Source organism: Lutjanus erythropterus, chromosome 11 (genome assembly GCF_056507025.1).
Source record: "Lutjanus erythropterus isolate fLutEry1 chromosome 11, fLutEry1.hap2, whole genome shotgun sequence".
NCBI classification, from domain to species: domain Eukaryota; kingdom Metazoa; phylum Chordata; class Actinopteri; order Lutjaniformes; family Lutjanidae; genus Lutjanus; species Lutjanus erythropterus.
This window is the reverse complement of record NC_139327.1, coordinates 32442262-32463468: the sequence shown is the minus strand read 5'-3', so window position 1 is coordinate 32463468 and position 21207 is coordinate 32442262. Positions and strand designations below refer to the sequence as shown.

At 39.3% G+C, this 21207-nt stretch overlaps 1 protein-coding gene across 2 annotated transcripts in view; it reads right to left on the bottom strand.

Moving 5' to 3' along the window:
* The window catches only part of gria4b (glutamate receptor, ionotropic, AMPA 4b), a 172371-nt gene that overhangs the window by 6593 nt on the left and 144571 nt on the right, over positions 1-21207 (bottom strand). Inside the window, exons 12-14 of one of the 2 annotated variants that reach the window (XM_084729992.1) lie at positions 11945-12143; positions 9230-9477; positions 5139-5253 (exon numbers count right to left, since the gene is read on the bottom strand). In XM_084729992.1, coding sequence (XP_084586118.1) covers positions 5139-5253; positions 9230-9477; positions 11945-12143 — 562 coding nt within the window. Of the gene's footprint in view, positions 1-4347; positions 4463-5138; positions 5254-9229; positions 9478-11944; positions 12144-21207 lie in introns of both variants that reach the window. The other variant, XM_084729993.1, reaches the window with a different exon arrangement.

Below are 21207 nucleotides of genomic sequence, written 5' to 3'. Positions count from 1 at the left end.
TTTAGTTTTGGCACCACTGAGATTTTTGCCTCTACCCCATTACAATCAGGGCTGTAGTCAAAGTCCACTATCCCCCAGGGAATTGTGGACCATTTATTAAGTCTTCACTGTTTTAAACTTTTTTTTAATACTAATACTTTATTTAATAAAACTTTTACAAACACTGAACACAAAGAAAAAATATTGTCAGCATTGTGACAATGCATTTTTAGGCAATCCAGTGGCTTTTTTTGGGGGGACCAGGTTTTCTGTTTTTATTATTTTTTTTCTCATTCATTTTGGAGGTAACAGTTCGTATGAATTGAATTTACGTAGCTCATCTATTCAGTTGGGTCATCCTATACAGCTTCTGTAAATTTCCATTCACTTATTGTGAAATAAAGTGAAATAATCAAAAATAACTAAATAAGTACAAATAAATAGTGCATGTAGTTGTATACTCAGGATAAGATCCAAAAACAAGAACACTAATATTTCAATGCATTTAAGCAGAATTCAAATCACTTACTAAAAGAGGAGTGAAAAAAAGAGGAAAAACGAAAATGAAATGAAATAAAATAATCAAATAAAAATTCTAACCTCCACCTATACTTCCATTGATCATAAATTTTACTTTGCGCACTCTCAAGTTAAATCAACGGTTATTAAAAGTGATCCAGTGGCTTTCTCAATGGATTATACAGACAAAAGCTAGAAATAAACAAAGTGGACACTGACTCTGCACATGCCAGGATTAATATTATATTGGGGAAATAATCAATCCATTATTTGTTTATATATGGGCCTAAAACTTGGCAAATTTATATTGCATTATGTCTAAATCCCCAGAAACAGTTACAGAGGACTTAACCTCAGTGTCCTAGATGTTGGCTACAGTCCTGAATATAATGGAGATAATTGAAGTTTCCTTTATGACACTGAAAAATGTATCAGCAACTTTTCTTTTCAGAGACAATATCCCACTTACTGTAGTTTGGATAAAGCACAGATCACTTTGTTTTTCATCTAAAGGCACTGTGTAAACTCCGTGTGACTTTAGCAATTAATTTGTGGACAAAAGTTTTGAAGCCAAGACTTGCATTATGACTGTCTGACCATCTTGGGCGTTGAAAGTGGGGACCTGGGAAGGATATGCATGTTATGCCTCTGTTTAATTAATAACGCCCTAAAGCTTACCCTGCTTTATGGACTATTTTACTATAAATGGGTCCATAATTTACTAAATGAACACCATGCTGTATTGACGAGGTCTTAAAACTAATGATTGAGACCATAAACTTGTTAGGAAACTGTTTATTGAGGCCATAAATCAAGCGAGAAGTAGCCTCATTCTATCATAAGCTTTCACAGAATCAGACGTCGCCCCCTGCTGGCCTTTAGAAAAACTGCAGGCACTTCTGCATTGACCTGAAGGCTCTGTCCACTATTTATACAGTCTGTAGTGAGACAGAATAATCTTTATATCTGCAGGTGGGTTTCTATCCATTTGCTTTGATGCACGTTTTTAAATTTGTGCACGATAAGTGGAAACGATCCAAAAAAATAGCGAAATAACACAAAAACGTTTTCACGCCGGCCGAGCCGGAATACTAGGTGTATTCTTAAAAGGAACACGCAACAGTAAGCAAGTGCAGTGGACACAGACTTGGCAAATAAATCTTGACGTACAGTGTATGAAGCATGTGACTCCACTGCAGCGTCACTCTTCTTCTACAATAGTTTAATGGCCCCCCACTAGAAAATCAATGCCAGTATATGGAAACCCTCAATGTTTTCCATTTTCTTTTGCATGCTTTCTTGAAAGTCGACTTAAATTTGAATGGAAGCCGAGCTTGTGTGTGGTGAGTTGTAGCCTTGTAGTATAAATAGAAAAGTATACGACAGCAGCGTCATCATCTGATTGTAATCACTCCAAATGGGCATAAGTGGACTTGGACATGTCTCAAAATGTGATCCAAGGCTGTTTTGGATTGTTGACCAAAGATTTTAGCACAATTATAGGGCTGCAAGATTTGGTTAAAAAAAAAAGTAATTTTGCTATTGTTTTGATTGAAATTGTGATTGCAATATGTGATACGATTAGTGGAAAGAATCAGTTTTGTTTTACAATTTTCATGTTCACTGGAAAAAAAAAATCATGATGAAGCAATGTTTGTTAAAGTCTGTACCAAACAAACATGTTCTCTTTCATCTGAAGAGCGTGATTTTTCGGCCAGGTCATCTATACGATTTGGTTCTGGTTGTGCATAGATTAGCAGTGTGGCACTTATATATAACCATGTCATGCTTTTTTTAATGAGAAAAGTAACTTTTGCGTAAAATAAATAAGGTGCAGGACAAAGTAGACCTTTAGAAATAGAGTAGAAATTCAGTGGGATAAAAGTATTAAGTAGCATTAGATGAGAGTAAGTAAACTAGAGTAAGAGTACTAATACTACTAATTACATTCCACCATTGGAGAGTCACGACAAAATCTGCTGACAGCCTGTTCTGTTTATTATCTAAAGCAGCAGGGACATTGTTCCTGAAAAGAGATGTTGCTGTTGATATTTAAAAACGTAATTAAAATTATCTGCATGGCTACATAATTATAACCGGAAGGAAAATGAGAGAATATGTTGTTGTAATCTGGATGAACTGGCCCTCAGATTTCCCTCCGTACCTCGACGTGCTGCCTCATGTCTCAGTTCTGACATTCACCTTTTAACCTCCTTTTATTCAAATGTATGCAGCTGATCTCTCTGAGCTCTGACTCCTGCTCCTTCCTGCCATTTATCTCCCTCCGATAAATCACCTACGTCCTTAAGGGGCATTCAGCTTATTACCTCGACACAAAAAGACTGCCTGCCATGCATAGTCTCATTTGCAGTTGATAGTGTGCTTGTGTGTGTGCATATGTGTGTCCTGCACTTAAAGGAACAATTCAGATTATTTGAAGTGTGGTTGAATGAGGTACTTATAAAATTCAGTGTATTAGCTACAGTAGATGGTGGCTGATACACCCCCAGTTTGGAGAAGCCGAGAGGAGTGCCGTGTAGGAACCTAAGCAATGTTCTGCTGTGGATGGGGTCAGCCATAAATCGTAATTTTTTGGTTGGTTTGTGGAGAGGCAGCCGTTTCCTGTCGGCAAAGGCTATAGGGTACACTATACGTATAATATCTTCTCTGTTTTACCTAACCATGACACAGCATTTTCTGATGGAAAAAACGCTTTTATATGACCCAAATGTCGCTCTCTTCAAATCAACCAAACTCCATAGGCGAATTTAGTCATTTTACTGTACAGAACAGGTCTATCACTGTCACAGTTTGTTAGCTGGTTTGTGTTAACGTGTGACTTTGGTGTTTTAAAAAGATAGTTCAGGTTTCCAAAGTCACACAATAACACAAACAAACTAACAGATCAAGGCAACAGTAGTGCCGCAATTCCCATGTTCTTTGAGTTAAAATTACTGATTTTGCCTATGGAGTTTGGCTGGATTGAGGAGAATGATATTTGGCTTTTATAACAGCAGTCTACTGTCAGAATAGCCTGTTTGATGGCAAAGTAAAGCAGTGAAAATATTCTGAATATAGCATACACTTAAACTGATATTAATATAGATTTTTTTAAAGACATTCTTTAAACCAATCAAACTCTATGGGCAAAATTGAGTTGCTAGTCTACTGCTGCCTCAATCTATTTGTTTGTTTGTGTTACTGTATGACTTCTGTGTTTTAAAAGGATAGTTTACATTCACAATAACTCAAACAAACTAAAAGACTGAGGCAGCAGTACTGCAGCAAATCCCATAATCTGCGAGGTTTAAATGACTGACTTTGCGAATGGAGTTTGGTTGGTTTGAAGACAGCAATACCTCAATATAAGTGTGATCAAATACTCCGAACTATCCCTTTAAGAATCTGATTAAGAGGACATGACTGTGCATGCTTCTGTATTTAAAATATGTGCAGCTCTCTCCACGCTCCAGTGAATCGTGGAACAGTCTGTGCTCCTACAGCGGAGGCTTACAGCAGTACTGACATCTAGTGTGACGTCTGAACATGCCCTGGGACCATCCTAGGTGACAACCAATGTGAGTGTGATCCTTCATCTGCAGTTGCAACACATAGCTTAGCTGCTGTAAAACTGTTAGCGCTGCACCATGCCTTGTTTCTGTCATGCTGTATCCCTCCGGCTACGCCTTAAGTCTCTACCTGCACGTCTGTCACTCCCTGTTCTCTCAGAGTGTTAATGTGTGTGCGTCATGTCAGCCAGCCAACAGTACTGCCAGCATTATCAAAGTGTGCATATATAGAGACAAAGAGAGGAGGTGGAGGCTCCCGGCCGGGCTGGTGGAGACTGACCTTACTTCCCGAGTCCTTCGGTCCACACTCCCCTTTATCGTACCACCATTTGTTTTTCAGTTTGTCTAAGACTCCTGCTTCACTCAGTTTCAATACGGCAAGGTTTACAGGCGTTCTTCAAATCATGTGGGGGATGGGGAAGGGTGGGGTGGGGAAAATAACATAAATAACATCATAGGACATGTTATTTTATGTTATTCAATCAGAAGAAGCCCAAAAAGAGCAGCTCAGTACTCTTCACAAAGTGACGAAGCCGGGAAGGGGCCCCACATCTGCTACATGTCTCTTTGCTCTTGATTGGTCAAGATATTTGTTTAGGGGTCGGGTTTATTAGCAGATATTAATTAAGGGGAAAGGGGCGGAGCTAACAGACATATACGTGGGGCCCCGGCTGCATCGCTTTTCTGGAACGGGCGCATACTGCCGGGACCTTTGTTACAACAAGCACAGAGGCTAGTACTGTCAACCCAAAACTATTGACTCTGAAAATGCTTAATAGTACGCTTAAACCACCAATATGGCGCTACAGACTCTAAGAAACTTAATTTAGACGCTAATGATGCTAATATAAACATTTTCAGACAACTTTTAAAAAGTTTTAACTCTCAAATCTAGCACTACAGCGAATAATTTTGCTTCGACAGTACTCGCTCTCATCTCGAGGGTCAAAGCTTCCAGTCAGCTTTGTGTTACCATGACGATCGACCCGGCAGATGCTCCTGTTACCAATCAAAAACATTTCTCTTTTACCCGCATCAAGGTCACATGGGCATAGCGACATAGCGGCTAACCTTCTCGCCACCGCCTCCGCTGCCACACTCTCCTTTGTCGTACCACCACTTGTTTTTCAATTTGTCCAACAGGCCTTGCTCATTGAGTTTTAACACTGCCAGGTTAACTGCACTTCTTGAAAACGATAAAACATATTTGGTGAGAGGGGGTGAGTATGCTGTCCAATTCGGGAGGGAAGGAAGAGAGGGGGGGGTAGGGGGAAAGGGAGGAGTAGCAGTAAGAGAGAGGGACAAGGGTCGAAAAGTGCATTAATGCTCGAAACGGTTACATCCCAGGACCCGAACACACGCTGAACACAAATCTCGCCACTTTCTATTGCGCTGTCATGAATAAAATGTGACTCAATATTAATGTTTTATTAACTTACACTAGTGTTAACATGATTTATATGGCCAATACTTTGGTTTTAATTAAAAATATAATGTCTGACAATGTTGTTCAAATAATAAATGATTTAAAATTTATCATTTTATATGTATGAAGCCATTATGTGTACATGTAAAACCTTTTCCATGTTTGTTGTTTTTGAAAAGAAACACCTAGATACATTAAAAAGTCAGCTAACCATCTCATGGACTTTTAGCGTTAGCATTAGCTTATGTAAGCATGCTACAGCTAAAACCAAATGGGGTCCTTTCAGCTGACAAAACACTTATCCAGTTGTCCAGCAGCCACAGCAGTCCACAGTTGTTAACTCTAGATGAAGACAAAGTTTTCAGCTATCTAACAGAGTTTTAGAGTTAGAATATGCTAGCTAGCTACAGCTAATGAAACCATGGATATAATATTTAGAACTGGATACAGTGCACAAAGATGGCATCAATTCAGCACAATGAGTATTGCTTGCTAGGCGCATATGCCACAAAAGTTTTCTTTCTTTTGATTTTTATTCATACTTTAGCTTACACTAGCTAGCTACAGCTGATCAAATCTGTTGAAAACAGTCATTATATCAGCCACCGACATTCACAGTTGTTGGCTAAAGGTGAAAACAGAGTTTTCAGTGTTAGCATTAGCATAGGCAAGCTAGTTACGGAGACAGACGTCACTTCAGCTGACAAAATACAATGTGTCCAATAGTTTGGTTTAAGACCAAAGTTTGTACAGTTTTACTTTGTCACGGCTTGAAACACAGCTGGGAACTCATGAACATTTTAATGCAATCTGTGTCTCGGCTCATGCATAAACGTTACTTTACTTAAATTAAAACTGTACTATCCATCTTGTTTACCCTGATTGATTGATATAGTTGCTCTCAAAACAGACAAGTAAACTAATTTCAAACACGTAAACTGAGTTTACTTGGGTTTAATACTGCTCTGATGCAGATATGTAAGTGTGTCACTTACATGAATAAAAATATGGTTAACACAATATTTAATTGGGTAATTAATTTTTTTTTTCCTGATTTAAAATATTAAATAATGGCACAAAATGTTGGCAATCAGCACCATCAGTCCTAAAATATCATCATCAGCTGGTGTTTTGAGAAACAGTCACCTCTATACACATGTATATAGTGTATGTATGTCAGCCAATTCACAGCTCACAGTATTTCTGAGCATTAAGCTGTTCTGGAAAATCATGATTGACTTGCATAAAATGTGTATGAAAAGCTGTTTAAAACAAGTGTGTGTTTTATAATTTCATGGCTTCTTTTGAAGGCAGCTGTAGTGATGTCTGCTGATAGAGAGATTTGCCTCAGCGTGCGTTTTGATCCTTTAATTCATTTGCATCATTATGAAAAATAAAAACCAGTCAGAGATGGAGATGGATCAGAAAACACAAAGCAAACACAGCTAATAATCCAGTGTTAGCTGATGATGTTGTTGTTGTTATTTTGTGGAGCCGTGTGAAACAACAGCCGCGGCCAACAGTGCTGCCTGCTCCTCATGTTGCTGGTGTGTTTCCTCGCTGATATCCGGACAAGTGACTGACAGAAGATGATAATCCCCAAAATAACAAGAGTGAGGCCTGGAGGAGGAGGGGACTACCGTGATCTGTCAGGGACTCTTCCTGGTCAAAGCAGTGGCTGAAAACTGGCACCAGCCTGGCTGCAAAACAAACCAGTTGCTGCTCCGCTCTACTTCAGCTTCACGGGCAGAGGAATTTACAGAAAACGACTAATGGGGGTTTATTTACTGCCTGTGAGGAGTTGGCTGCTTTGGAACAAATTACCTGGCTGGTATCTATTCACAAAGAAAAATAAATTAACCCTCGATTGCATGGTATTACTTTATCTTAAAATGACTAAAAGGCTGTCACTGCTTAGTTGTGAAAAGAGGCCCTTTTATTTTGAAAGGACAAATAATAGATCACATCATATAAGCAGGAAGAGGAGAAGGTCATGATTTGAGCTAGAGCCACACTGTCCCCCTTTGAAATTTCTATCCCATACCAGAATAACTGTTTTATACGTCTGTTCCACATTTATTAGAGTTAAAATTAAAGCCAAATGTTCACCGAATGTATTTGTGTCTGTTTATGAGTAAAAAGAAATCATTAATAATCGTTCAGAAAGAGGTGGTCTATAACGGTTAAATTGAGCAAAATGTAAATTGAGTCTGGCAGGCATTTAGACAGGCAGCCACTTAACTCATTGTGTGTCACAGTGTGTATTTTTTAGAGCAGTGGGCTTTAGTTTTCAGGATAACAGACTTAACTTTACATTGACAGACCACTTGCAGAGTTATAAACAGCTGATCAACCCATACCATCGCTTGTTATTGTCAGTTTATGATGTCGCACCTGTCTTGCACTCCTGCAGTGTTCCTGCCAGAGCTTCCTCAGCTCTGGGGAGGAGGGGGCGGGGGAGAAAAAGCTGCTTCAACCATAGATTGTATATTAAACACCATTACAACCTATTTAATGCACAGTCTATGGCTCCAACTCACTATTTGGACTGCAGTTCTCATTTTTGCATGCGCAATGGCTACATATTGCTCCTTTAATTTAATTTAATTAAACAGTACACTTAATCACTAAGCATAGGTTGAATTTGTTGAGTTTTTTTTCATAAATTGATAATTTTTTTTAGATACAAATGTTCCACGATTGTGCATTGCTGCCAACTACCCTCATAAATCTGACTGTAAACCTTTTTTTAAATTATTTTTTCAAATATTTCCATTTTTAAGGAGAACATTTTTTCTCAATATTCTTTCTAAGTAATAATTCATGCACTAAAGGGTATTGTTTGCTACTGTTTTCAATGCACCCTCTAATTACACATGATAAATGATAGCAATGTTCCTGTTCCTATTCTATTTATACGGCTGTGTTGCTTAGTGCTTTTATAAAACCACGCTCTTCCTGTTGTTTCCTAACGTGTATTGTGCAACAGGGTTCTCCACAGGAATAAAGGAAAGCGCGAGCAATCATGGAGCTGTTCTCCGCTGGTTTGTACACACATACACACACACCTGTGAAGTTTTGCCTTTGGTGTATTTATCCGTTCCCTTCAGTGAGACCTTGCCGGCGGGCTTTGATCGATGAGCGAGCGGATTGAAAGTGCAACTCCCCACAGTAATGACACTGTATTCTGTGGCAGGTCTGTAAATTCCACTATGTGCGGGCGGCAGTGACAGAGTCTGGCAGAGTTACCCAGAGCTGAGCGTTCACATGGCTCCCAAAACACCATTTCAGTCACTTAGTCGAAAAGAAAGAACCAGTCAACCGTGAGGGAAAGCTGAAGTAGCATTAGCGAAACATCTCTGTGCTAATTACATCTGTATATAAAAATGCAGATTGTCTCAAATGGCATTTTCTAAATAAGACATTTTCAGATGAGCATGCCATTCCAACACGTCTGCCCAAACAGCAAGCACGAGCACAAAGATTTACCTGGCGTGGAGAGCTGTAAAGAAAAGAAAGGAAATAACCACCCCTGCATCATCACGATGACCCCCACATGCATGCAACAAACACAGATGTCAGAAAGCCACTACTACTGCCCCGAAACAAACACAGAAAACGCCCCACCCACCCACACCAAGCAGTGGAGACAGATAGTGATAGAAAAGGCGGCACACCAGGGAAGGTGGAATACCATAACAACACGTAGAACATATTGTTACACTATTCCACCCACCTTAACTGTGAACCCTTGGGTGTAGCTACTCCGTAGCCTTTGGAGTCCAAGTTGCCTCCCACTTTCATTGTGTCGCACGGCTTGCGCTGCTCTGTGTACTCGTTCATGGTGGACTCCAGCAGGAAGGCGTATTTCCCTTTGGACTTGCGGACCCTCGCCACGCCCTCGGCCGTGGTCTTGGTGAAGACTGTGGGCTCGGCCGACTTCATGTAGCCCCACATCTTCTCGTAGACGGCGATCTTTGACCGCTGCAGGGTTTCAAAGGGGGTTGGAGGTTCAAAGGTAGATGTGGTGTGAGAGATGGAGAAGATGGAGAAAACATATCCGCACAACATACACAACAGCAGGTAAAGAAAACATGGAGCATCAGTGCAAAAGTTAGCATCACTAGTTTAATAGTTTACTGTATTACCTACAGTAGACTGAGGTCAATAGTGCTGTTCATGAATGCACTAAAAGAGCGACAATCATTGAACATGCTCATATTTTTGGTGAACCGAATTGATCAGATTACAATCAATGAATGTGAGCGACGTTCACTCTGGAGTGCGATAATAAAAACAGAAGTGTGATCGAAGCAGACAGAGAGACAGAGCGCGCGAATATGGACAGGAATGTGGAGGCGATATAAAAACTTTGCTTGATCACGTAGCATGAAGTGTGTGAACTACACTGCAGACTGGAGTTTGTGTTACAGTGAGAAAAGGACGGATGGATCTGCCGCACATTCACTCGTCGCCCTCTCCCTGCCATTTTAGCCAGTTAAAAAAACTTTACGTGAACGCTACATTTAGAATATTTTCACCATTTTGCTTTATCGTCTCTTCTGATGGGAAACTGCCGTTACATAAGCTAAATATTACGGACTGAGGTGGCAGTAGACCATTAACTCCTGTGTTCTGTGAGGTAGAACAACTATTTTTGGCAATGGAGTCTGGTGGCTTTATATATTGATATTTATGAGCGATATTTGGCTTATATAATCAAGATTTCTTGTTTGAAAAAAACTGTCTGACAGCAAGGTAAAGCTTTTTTAAATGGCTAGACTTGACTTGAACTTTGCTTCATGGCGCTTACTCGTGTTGTTTTCTCTTGACTAGATCCTAGATCAACTCTCAGATGTACATTGCTTTAGATAAAAGCGTCTGCTAAATGACTTTGTAAATTCTAAATCGCAAGCAGTTCATTGCTCTTCAATCTGGGGGTGGCTCCCATCTACTGTAGGTAATACACTGACCATCGATAAATACCTTATACAACCCGACTTAAAATAAATAATCCAAACCATCCCTTTAAAGGGTCAGTTTTGTTCGTCCAGGTTTTGAGATATCTGTCTGGTGTTCACCCCAGTACAATGGATGTGAATAAAAATTTAATCCGTGGTGCTCATAGACACAAATCAACACTCCACCCAAAATCCTCTGCATAAGAAACACTTACAATGTTGTAGCTTTGTGATTCACAATGTTGGTCAGTTTGAATTTATCTTAGTTACAGCCAGGAGTTAAATTGGGTTAAATTGGGATTTGTTGTTGTGTGTGTGTGTGTGTGTGTGTGTGTGTGTGTGTGTGTGTGTGTGTGTGTGCCACAGACAGAAAAACAAAATCTGATTGATATCATTTGACAAGCTGTAAATGAAACATACAAAGGTGAGACAACGCTCTGCTCTGAGCTTAATGTAACCGTTAGCGACCAAAGATGTGTGAAGTTCAGCGTCTCCTGATGACCCAGAGGAGCATCGGCCTGTTAAGACCTGACCCGAGATGAACCCGACTAATACCAGGACCCACGCCTCACAGCTTTGCTTTGCAAATGATGATGAACATGTTCAAATAAGTGAAGCTGAACACAATCTGTTTCAGATCAGGTAGTGGGGACAGTATGTTTGATACTCAAAAGATTTTGGGTGTACTTTGGGTGATTGTTGCTGTAAAAAATATGTAGCCTATGCAACAAATTAAACAAAAAAAGTTTCAATACTTCGTCACCTAAAATGTGTCATAACTTACGTCTGTGGCTTAGTGGTGTCTTTTCCTCTAAATTTTGTCAGTGGCTCATTTCTTGAGTCTCTATAAGCTCGCTATGGATGCCACATTTAAAAAAAAAAAAAGTCTTTGAGGAAAAAGAATGAATTTAATACTTGCAGCTCCAGACAGATTTTTTTTTTAAACTTTTTTTGGACAAAAACGCCTTATTTGATCATAAAGGTTTAAGACCACTGGTCTACAACAAAGATAAATGAAAATTTAAATGCTAAAAAAAAAGGGCCGTTATTCATTTCCATATAATTTTTTGAGAGAGCCCAGCAGAGGGGGTAAAAGAGCTGCATGCAGCCCCAGAGCTGCAGTTTGCTGATCCCCAGTCTATACTGTATATAGCTTTTAATGGTACATCTCTAATTTATTTGGTAATATCTACTGCAGTTGTTTTTCTATCGCTGTGTGAATTTCCTCTCAAGGATCAATAAAGTTTGATCTCATCTTTTTACAACCACCCCAGACAGACTTCCTCATAAAAGGCAGCAAAACGTATTTTACAAAACAAATTAGACTACATATATATATCATTTCGAGGACACAGGGTTGCTGTGGAGGACTGCTGAGCTCCCTTTTGTTGCTGAGAAGCATTTTCTCTGGTGTGTAAACGGTGTGAGCACCACATGGCCTCCCCTACCTGTCTGAGAGAGGACCATTAACCCCAGTAACACCAACTCACCCTGAAGAACTCTTTGGTCGAGCCAGAGTCCAGCGTGCCGTAGGCGATGTCCGTCTGCTTGGCCAGGTCCTCGGCGCTCTCGATGGGAGACACCATCCTCTCCACAGTGAGGAAGGCAGCCAGGTTAGCCGTGTAGGACGAGATGATGATGAGGGTGAAGAACCACCACACTCCCCCCACGATTCGACCGGATAACGATCTTAGAGAGAGAAATGAGGGAGGAGGAAGAAAGAGGAAGAATATGGCGGGAACAGTTTGGAGAGATTAGAAGGCAGAGGGGGGGATGCAGAGGATGAACAAGATAAAAATAAGAGGAATGAAAGGAGGGAATTGGCAGGAAGTAGAGCCAAGAAAATGATTATTGGAGAAGAGTAGGAGGTAAAATAAGGGTAAGAAGGAGGGGAGGAGAAGGGATCAGTGGGGTAAGATAGAAAAACATGGGAAACAGTCAGTCAGTGTTGGAAGTACAGCGCAGGAGTCTGAGGCAACTAGAGAGAATGAAATACAGTGGAAACCATTCATAGTGATCACAGTTACAGAAATATCATATGTTTAATTTAAATTAATTTAATTATTAATTAATAAAAAGTGCAACCAATGCAATGTAGATAAAATATTCATAGGACTTATAGCTGTAGCTCATTTTCAGTCTGTGATCAAAAAAGCTTGGGACAAAATCATTCCTATACAAATAAACTACGGTAAACTGCATGCTAGCTAACTGCGACTGCTCCAGCATGCACAATGAAATCATGTTAATTAAAGTTATAACCTGATTTAGGAAAAATTATATTATATTGTAGATTATTATATTATAAATTAACGGCTCCTAAGTTAATTTTGTGAACTACAAAACCTATTACACCCCAAAATCTTAAATAAACTCTCCTAACTTTGCCTGTTAAGTTGTCCTAACATTCACTTTTCCACCTGTAGGAGTTGCTAACCTGCAGTGTTTGCTAACTGTAGTAGCTCCAGGTAGTGTTCAATAATGGTAGCTAATTTGCCAACAGTAGTCTTTTGCTAACAGTAGCTCATAGTAGTGTTTGGTAATGTTAGCTAATGGTAGTATTTGCTAACGGCAGCTAATGGTAGCGTTTGCTAACAGCTAATACTAGCTAATAGTGTTTAACCTGCAGTCGGAGCACCACAGCACCTTACTTCAGAAAAAATATGAATAGTAGTGAATGGAAAGAGACAGATATATATATATATTTTTAATTTTTAATATTTTTTGTGTTTGAATTGTGCCACAAATTATAGATATGTTTGTCAACTTAAAAGCTAAAGTTAAAAGTCAAGAAAGTTGCTTTTTGTCTTAAAAATATTTTAGTACAAGACCATACACAGTCCTGTAAGTGATGCCATGATTTTCTCCTTCCAAATGTAAAGTTAGCTGTGATGTGTTATGTTATATAATGTTAACAACATACATGTGATTCATGGCACAATTCATATGGGATAAAAAAAAAAAAAAAATTGTCTCTCACCACTGACTATGGTTCATATTTTTCCTAAGTAAGGTCCCATGTTCACCCATGGTAGTAGCTAACCTATTAAATAGCTGCTATTGCACTCACCAACAGTAACTAATGGTCGTGTGTGCTAATGGTAGCTCACAGTAGTGTTCACTAGCTCAACAGCAGTGTTTGCTAACAGTAGCTAACCGTAATGTATGCTAACAGTAGCTAGGACAACGGTAACAGTTGCTAACACTGCTGTAGCTACTGTTAGCTAACATTAGGCATCAGTATTGCTATATTATTTTTTGTATTGTCTATTTTTTTCTTTATTTATTCTTCTTTCTTTCCCTATCCCTTCATATCTGTGCTGCTGTGAGACTATTTCTCCATGGCAATAAATAAACACCTAATATAAGATAGAAGATACAATAGGATTCCCACAGTTAGTTAGGATTTACCTCTGTAATACCAAATTAGGGAAAATCCTATCTCAGACTGTAGTTTGCAAGTTTCTGTAATATGGCCCCTGGACAGTAGTGTATTTGAATTATACTATAATAATAATAATAATGATCTTTACAGAGGACATTTTAAAATCCATTTTACAAAGTGCTTCAACAAATTAAAAAAGACAAGTTGGAAAATCAACAGGCTTTAAAAGACAAAAAAATAAAACTATTTGATGAAAAGAAGAAAATTATTTAAGATTATCTGAAGAAAATGTTTCTTTTCTAAAACCTGATGAATTTACATATTACAGTAACTTAATTTGCACAGTAATTTGAAAAGTGTTTGAAACAGATGAACTATAATTTGAAATTTGTTCATTTTATTACATGCAATAAATACACGAGTGTCAATCAGATTGTAATCTGCATGAAAGTCAAATATAATAAACATTCCCTTATTGCTCGATTTGTCTTGGACAGACATGATCACTGTGACAGTTTCCATTGTATGACTGTGTAAAGCATGGAGAGACTAGCCACCACTGTGGACACCAAACAATGCTGATGTACCACCACCAGGTGGAGCTCTGACAACACTCAAACCTGCCAGAGCCTGTATTTACCCCTCATTAGTGCAGATTGCCTCATAAAACAACAACACATGCTCGTATTGACCGGCTCTGATAAAGAAAAGGTTGGCTACTTCTGTCCCCGTCTCCCCCACCTCCCCTGCCTCCCCCGCTTTCTGTTTATTGGTGGGATGAAAAGAGCTGCAGGTCCCCCGGCCGGCACCGCGGCGGCACTGTTCTTTTCTTGTTTGTTCGCTCAGGGGAGACAGATAGCCCGCTGCTCAGGAGCAGCAGAAGGTCGTGAGGAGAATCTTAAACCATAAATGCTGCATTGAGGAGAACAAACAAGATCTCCCCTCGGTGCAAATCAAACAGCAGAGGATACAAAACCCTCAGGCCTCCTTGTCAGATGGAGAGAGGGAGAGATGGGGATATGAGGAGGGGAGGAGAGAGGCATCTGCAACAGTCAGTGTTTTCTTGGCTGCTGTTTCCGCCGTGTCTTATTGCAATCTGGATATATTCCACTGTCCCCAGTACACACAGGGAGGGCACTTTGTTCTCAGTGTCCTGTAATCTCCATCCATGTGCACCGTAGGGGTGGATGGTATAAATGCAACCTGTCCTCACCAGAAAAACAAGCGTCTACAGGTCAAATATGTCAAACACAGGGCCCGCGAGCTAGAGTCCTGCACCGGTTTGGGTACCGGACAGATGACCTGAAAAACGCTGTGCAATGGATGAAAAATATATTTATATAATTTCATGGGTGTGGGCACGGGTATAAATGAACTAATTGCAGGTGGGCAGCAATAATATAACACATAAAATGCAATAATATGTTTCTTCCCTGAATAAATCAGCAATGAAAATGATTGCGCAGTATTTTTAACATTTACATTCCAGTCAAACAATGGTATGTCTGTTCTGACAGCAATGAAGACTTGATGATTGCTTGGGCTGCACAATTAACTGAAATCGGAATATCCTAATCGCAAAACCAGAACCTAATCATAAATTTCTGAAAAAGGAAAAATGTGTGCGAAAACTGCATTATAATGAACTATTGCAGTCCTGCAGAGATGCTCTGGGCAACAAATCTTGTTCCCCAGACGTAAGAAAACATGTTTGTTTGATACAGACCCCAGCAAATGTGACATTATTATGATTTTAATATTCTTTTCAGTAAATATTACAAATGTTATTACAAAAATTATCATTCCCACTAATTGCATTGCTTATCGCTATCACAATTTCAGTCCAAATAATCTCTATATGACATTTTTACCAAATCATGCAGCCCTGTTGATTGCTAAAACCTCAAAGACCGTGAGAATAACATTGTCAGTGATTGTGTTTCTTGTAAAAACTCTCAAAAAGTATTAGCTTCTGATAGCCGCAAGCTAGGCTCGCTGTCACTATGGAAACACATCAACAGCTACAGGAGTACAAGTACAGTGCTAGTTAGGAACACAAGTGAGTGAGTGTTTGGGTGTTTAACCATGGGTGCGGGTTGTTTCCAGGTGGGTGCAGATGTGAATTTGAAATAATTGCGGGTATCGGGTTAGTTCTGATTCTTAGCTTTGCAGGTGAGGGCAGGGGCAGATCTACAAAACTGGACCTTTGCAGGACTCTGCCGTGAGCCAAATCCGGCCCAATCTGGCTGTTTTATAGGCAGCATTTTATGGATGTTTGATGTTTTTTCTTAATTCAAAATGTTATACATGTTTGTTTTTTACTTTATAGTTATTTGCAATTATTAAAAATACTGGTGAAAGTGATGAATAAAGATAATAGGACAATATGTTCATAATAGGATTTTACAAAAACGGTGGCATCATCGTTTTTCTCACCTGATTCCACATGCAGCCCAGAGCTCCAACACCTGGAAGAACCTGGATTACTGCATTGGTAACGAACCTTTTGAAGAACCATTTAGGGTACTTTATTTTAAGAAATAAGAGGGTTCTGCCACTCGAACCACAGAATCAGTGAGGAAACCTCCGTTTTCTCGCTCTGTACCAATGAAAGTGCCTGTAGCGGCTAAGAAGTGCTGCAGTAGAGCATGTCTCCTTCCACACACGCAGGAAGCTCTGCCCATGAAATAGACTTACTTGACGTATTAGCTGTGGATTTGAATACAAATGACTTCCCTCTCTTTTTCTCCCCACACTCCATTTTCCCTCTCCTTGAGAAGATGGAGCATTTCTGCGGCTTTTTGAGCACAGAGAATTTAACTGTAAAATAATGACTGAAGGGGTGGAGGGAGAGCGCGATAAGATGCGTGGATGAGTTCCATCCTGTCTCTTCTCTCCGCTGCTTTATTTCCTCTCTATTTCCTTTTCCTACCTGCCAAAATCCCCTCATTCTCTCTATCAGACCGTCTCCATCTCTCTTTTTTGCTTCTTTCTATGCCAGCAGCAGAGGATTGTGGGAGTGCAATAATGGGACCAGAGGAGGAGTGTCTCCTTGCCATCCGTCCAACCCTCTGTGCTGTGTGTTTGCTGGCTGATACCACTGACTTTGATGCACAGTGACACACTGCTGTGTCTTGATGGGCCTGCAGTAAACAGAAGGGATGGATGAGGGAGGGGGGGAGCTGAGCGCTGGGAGTTTGGGTAATTTTCAGGCCACATCAGTGATTCCAGTGTTTTCATTTTACTCTGCACAATGCTGATGCATAATGCTAATGGACTCTACATCATATAGCATATTATGATAATAAAGGTCAGACTCTTGGTGGGTGCTGATCAGTAGATTTATATGATTAAATGTCATTTATTTGCATCCATCTCTCATAAGATGTGCAATATAATTTATTTTAGATAATTGTTAAACAGAGTTTTTCTTAAATTGTCATTTAAATTGTTATATATTGCAGAATAATGGCACATTTTTGTACATTATTCAGTAACACTTCAACCTCCTGGTCCCAAAATGTCAAGGTAAATAGGTAGTAATTACCAAGTAATATATATGCAATATATGCATGGTTACCATTTTCATGTAGTTGGTGGTAATAACAAAGCAACATATATGAAATTTCTCTGAATTTACCTGCAACTTACCCCCAAATTTCATGGTAAGTAAATGTAATTTTCATGCAAGTAAGTGGTAATTACCACATGCTCATTTAGAAATAGTGGAATATAATTAATTAATAATGGATTTCTAAGAAATTTCAGTCCTGATACTTGCTAATTATCACATATTTACCATGAAATTTGGGGGTAATGTGCAGGTAAATTCAGAGAAATTTCAAATATATAACTTGATAATTACCATCTATTTACCATGAAATTATGGGACCTGGAAATTGCGGCATTACCCATTATTCTTAAGCTTCCTATTTTATTATTTTATTCCTCTACTTTTCATAGCCTACACATTGCTGTTGTTATATTTATATATTGCTGTTCCATATTAGATAATATGGCACATATTCTTTACCCAAGGTTTTTATTTGTATATATTTAAGCTAGGTCTTTGTTTTGTCTGACTTTTTGACCATTTTATTATTGATGTTGTTATTTTTATACATACATGTGTATATGTACATACATACACACATAATCAAGCACAGAAATAGCCATATTTCCATAATCACGTTCTAATTTTAAAAAAGTTCCTATTACAAATTTATGACCTTTACATGGTGTGGGTGGTAGTTTTATTTTGTTAAATTTAACATCAACATAAAAAAAATTATATCGAATTTTGTGTCAAAAATGCAAAACCGTTTAAATTTCTGACAGATGCTACGAGTGCACTTCTGCAGAAGTGCTCTTCTGTGTCCGACATTCACACCTGCTTCACGCTTTGACTGTCCAGATGTGTTGCAGCGATAAAAGAACGCTTCTCTCTTAAACTCTGTTTTCATTTTCATCACGACTATTTCTGTCACTTTACGTGTGAACAGCCAAGTGCGTCACTATGGGTGTCTTCCAGGAGAGCACGTCTGAAAATGCGCACTGTTCTCCCCACATTTAGCCGATCACGTCTGCCACCTCTCTAAAGCCCCTTTTCACACATGCGCTGCAGATCTGCACTTATCTGGACATCACCCAGAGGAGCTCTATGTGTGAAAGCAAATATCTGAATCAGTTGCACCGGACAGGAAGTTTTTAACGCTGCCAGCTCCTGACTCCAAAGCCTGTGTGAGTCCATGATGTGTGAATAGAAGCAGGTCATTGTCCAGAGAGAACTGACAGTGAGGGAGTGGGTGGGCTGCTTCGTACTCTTTTCTGTTTACCTAAAGCCTGTATCATATTGGTTTTATTGATTTATTTCTTGCATTAGAATTCCACACAGTAAGAGAAAGTAAAAGTGTCTGTCCTGCTCATAGTTCAGTTACAAAATCCCAGCACAACACAGAGCATATTTCAACACTTTCAAGTGTATTGTTTGAAATAGTGGTGGACCACTATGGCCGATTTAATATATCGTAGCCAGCAATATTTTGAGCATTCTGCTATAAGAGAAAATAGGGTTGTTTATATTTCTCGGAACCAATCACAATCATCTTGGGGTGCCGCTAAGCCCAGGAAGCAGCGACGGTGCCCCTGCAAAGTAGTGTCGGGGAAAATTTGGACATTGAGAGGTGACCCCAGATACTAAAATGTCTAAATCACTGCAATAAATAAATAAATAAATAAGTAAACAAAATAACCCAGTTGCTACCTAGATGCCCAGGTGCTAATTTGTCATTTTCAGCATATAGCTTGTAGCACAGAGGTTGTTGTTGTGTCTCAGGGATTTAAAAATGCAGACAGTGAATCCCACTATGCCGCCTGAAACAAGCCACCAAAGTCAGGCTTCAGGAATCAGCTGATGCTGATTATCTCAAAAGGGCAGATAAACTGATTAATTAGTGTATTACTTGTTCATAACAACTAAAACACTTTTGATTTTAACATGGCCACACATCATGTTTTGTACGAACCAGTTCTGTTCAAGCATAACCCGACCTTTCCTTTTCCAGTAACGCCCTGCAAAAGTGAGCCATGGGTCCATCTTGAGCACCGAAGAGGAGAAACCTGCACACCAATTTAGCTGAGCTAGAAAGCCACAAAAAAACTCCACAGGCTGAGATAAATGCAAATAACAGTGCAGTACACTGTAAGCACCTTTTGTTTGAACACTCATGTTTAAATTAAATAGACTGTTTTTGCATTTATCTCAGCCTGTGGACTTTTTCAAGCCCAGCTAAATTGGTGCGCGAGTCTCTCCTTTGCCATCCTTTCACATTTGCCTCCAGTACAAAAGCACCCACGACTGACTTTTTTGAAGCCCCATGTAGGCGCAGTTTCACAGCACCCTGATGACTTTCCCATACTGAGCACCCCCATAAGTAAAATATAAACTGAAATAATAAAGCCTTTAAGGGCCAGAACTGGCCTGCCAAAGGCTCTGATCTGGCCCACTGGATGCATTTTGTAAATTGTACAAAAACTGCAACAAAACAGTAATTCATTCCAGACCAGAATACATTTCTATAAAAAAAAAAAACTATAGTCATATTTAATTATATTGAACATCGTGCCAAATAGTCAAAATACAGAAATGTTTTGTGCATTCGTAAATCCACTACTTCTTCATTATTATCTGTTCAGTAAATAGATGGTTCATTAAGTGTGAACGTTTTCAGAATGTACCTGTACTTCTTCACACAAAAACAGGGAAATATTTGGAGGTATTGTCATTCGTAGGTTGTTATGCAATGGATTTACTGGTCCGGCCCACTCAAATAAAAATGGGCCCACGCACAATAATGAGTTTGACACTCCTGATATATATTGTAGTTTCATGTTGCATGCAGTGTTACCAAACAGATTCTTATTATTCAAATGGGTACAAACTGTTGAACCTGAAGCTATCGCCCTCCTGGAGGTCTGGGATAAAACAGTTGTCGGCTTTCTTTGGACTGTAATCCAACTTCGCTCAAAACCGCCATTTATTTTAACTTTCTTTTGCTCTCTTATGCACTGATGCATATCAAGCAGTATGTTGTGTTTCCAGTCGCCTTCAGGCAACTAAACTGTCAGAAAACTGAAGACTTGTCCATCAAATTCAGATTAAGGAGAAACGTTTTAAGCACGTAAGATGATGTTAAAGTCAGTGTTTTGTTTTTGGCTCGGAGGGTTATGAAGACTTGAATCATTTACATCTCTGGTAATACATGTGTCTATCTGTGAGTGTGGTCATTATGAGTGTTTTTGTGCAATATGAAGCGCCTCCAAAAATCGAACGCTGCTTCAGTGCCGTTGGATGTTGTGAACGTTGCTGTAAACGTTAGTGAGAACTTGACTGTAATGATGTACGAGCTCGGTTTTCCCACGAGTGGCGGAAACAAGAAAAGCAGACGGGGGAAGTATTAGAAGAAATAAAGTGGAAACAAAACAGAAATTGGCTCTAGTGTTGGGGGAATGGGATTCTTCGCAGCCGTCCAGGAAGCCTCAGGGTATAAAGAAGAATAAATGTGGAGGAAAAAAAAGGAATAATTTCAGCAATTATACAGCAATTAGTCAGCACTTTCCCCCTACTGTTTAACTCGCTTAAGTTAAATTAATTTGTATTTATATTTAACAGGATAGGAGAGATCTAAAGAGGCTGGCACGGCCTACATGTTGGTGAGGTGGTGTTTCTGCACTCATCTGCAACAATTTATGGAATTAAACTTAACATGTAAATGAACTGAACAAAACTGGAAACTTATTATCATACATAAACCACAAATCTCCATGAAACATGCAATTTATCATTTTAATCTATATATTTTGTGGCCA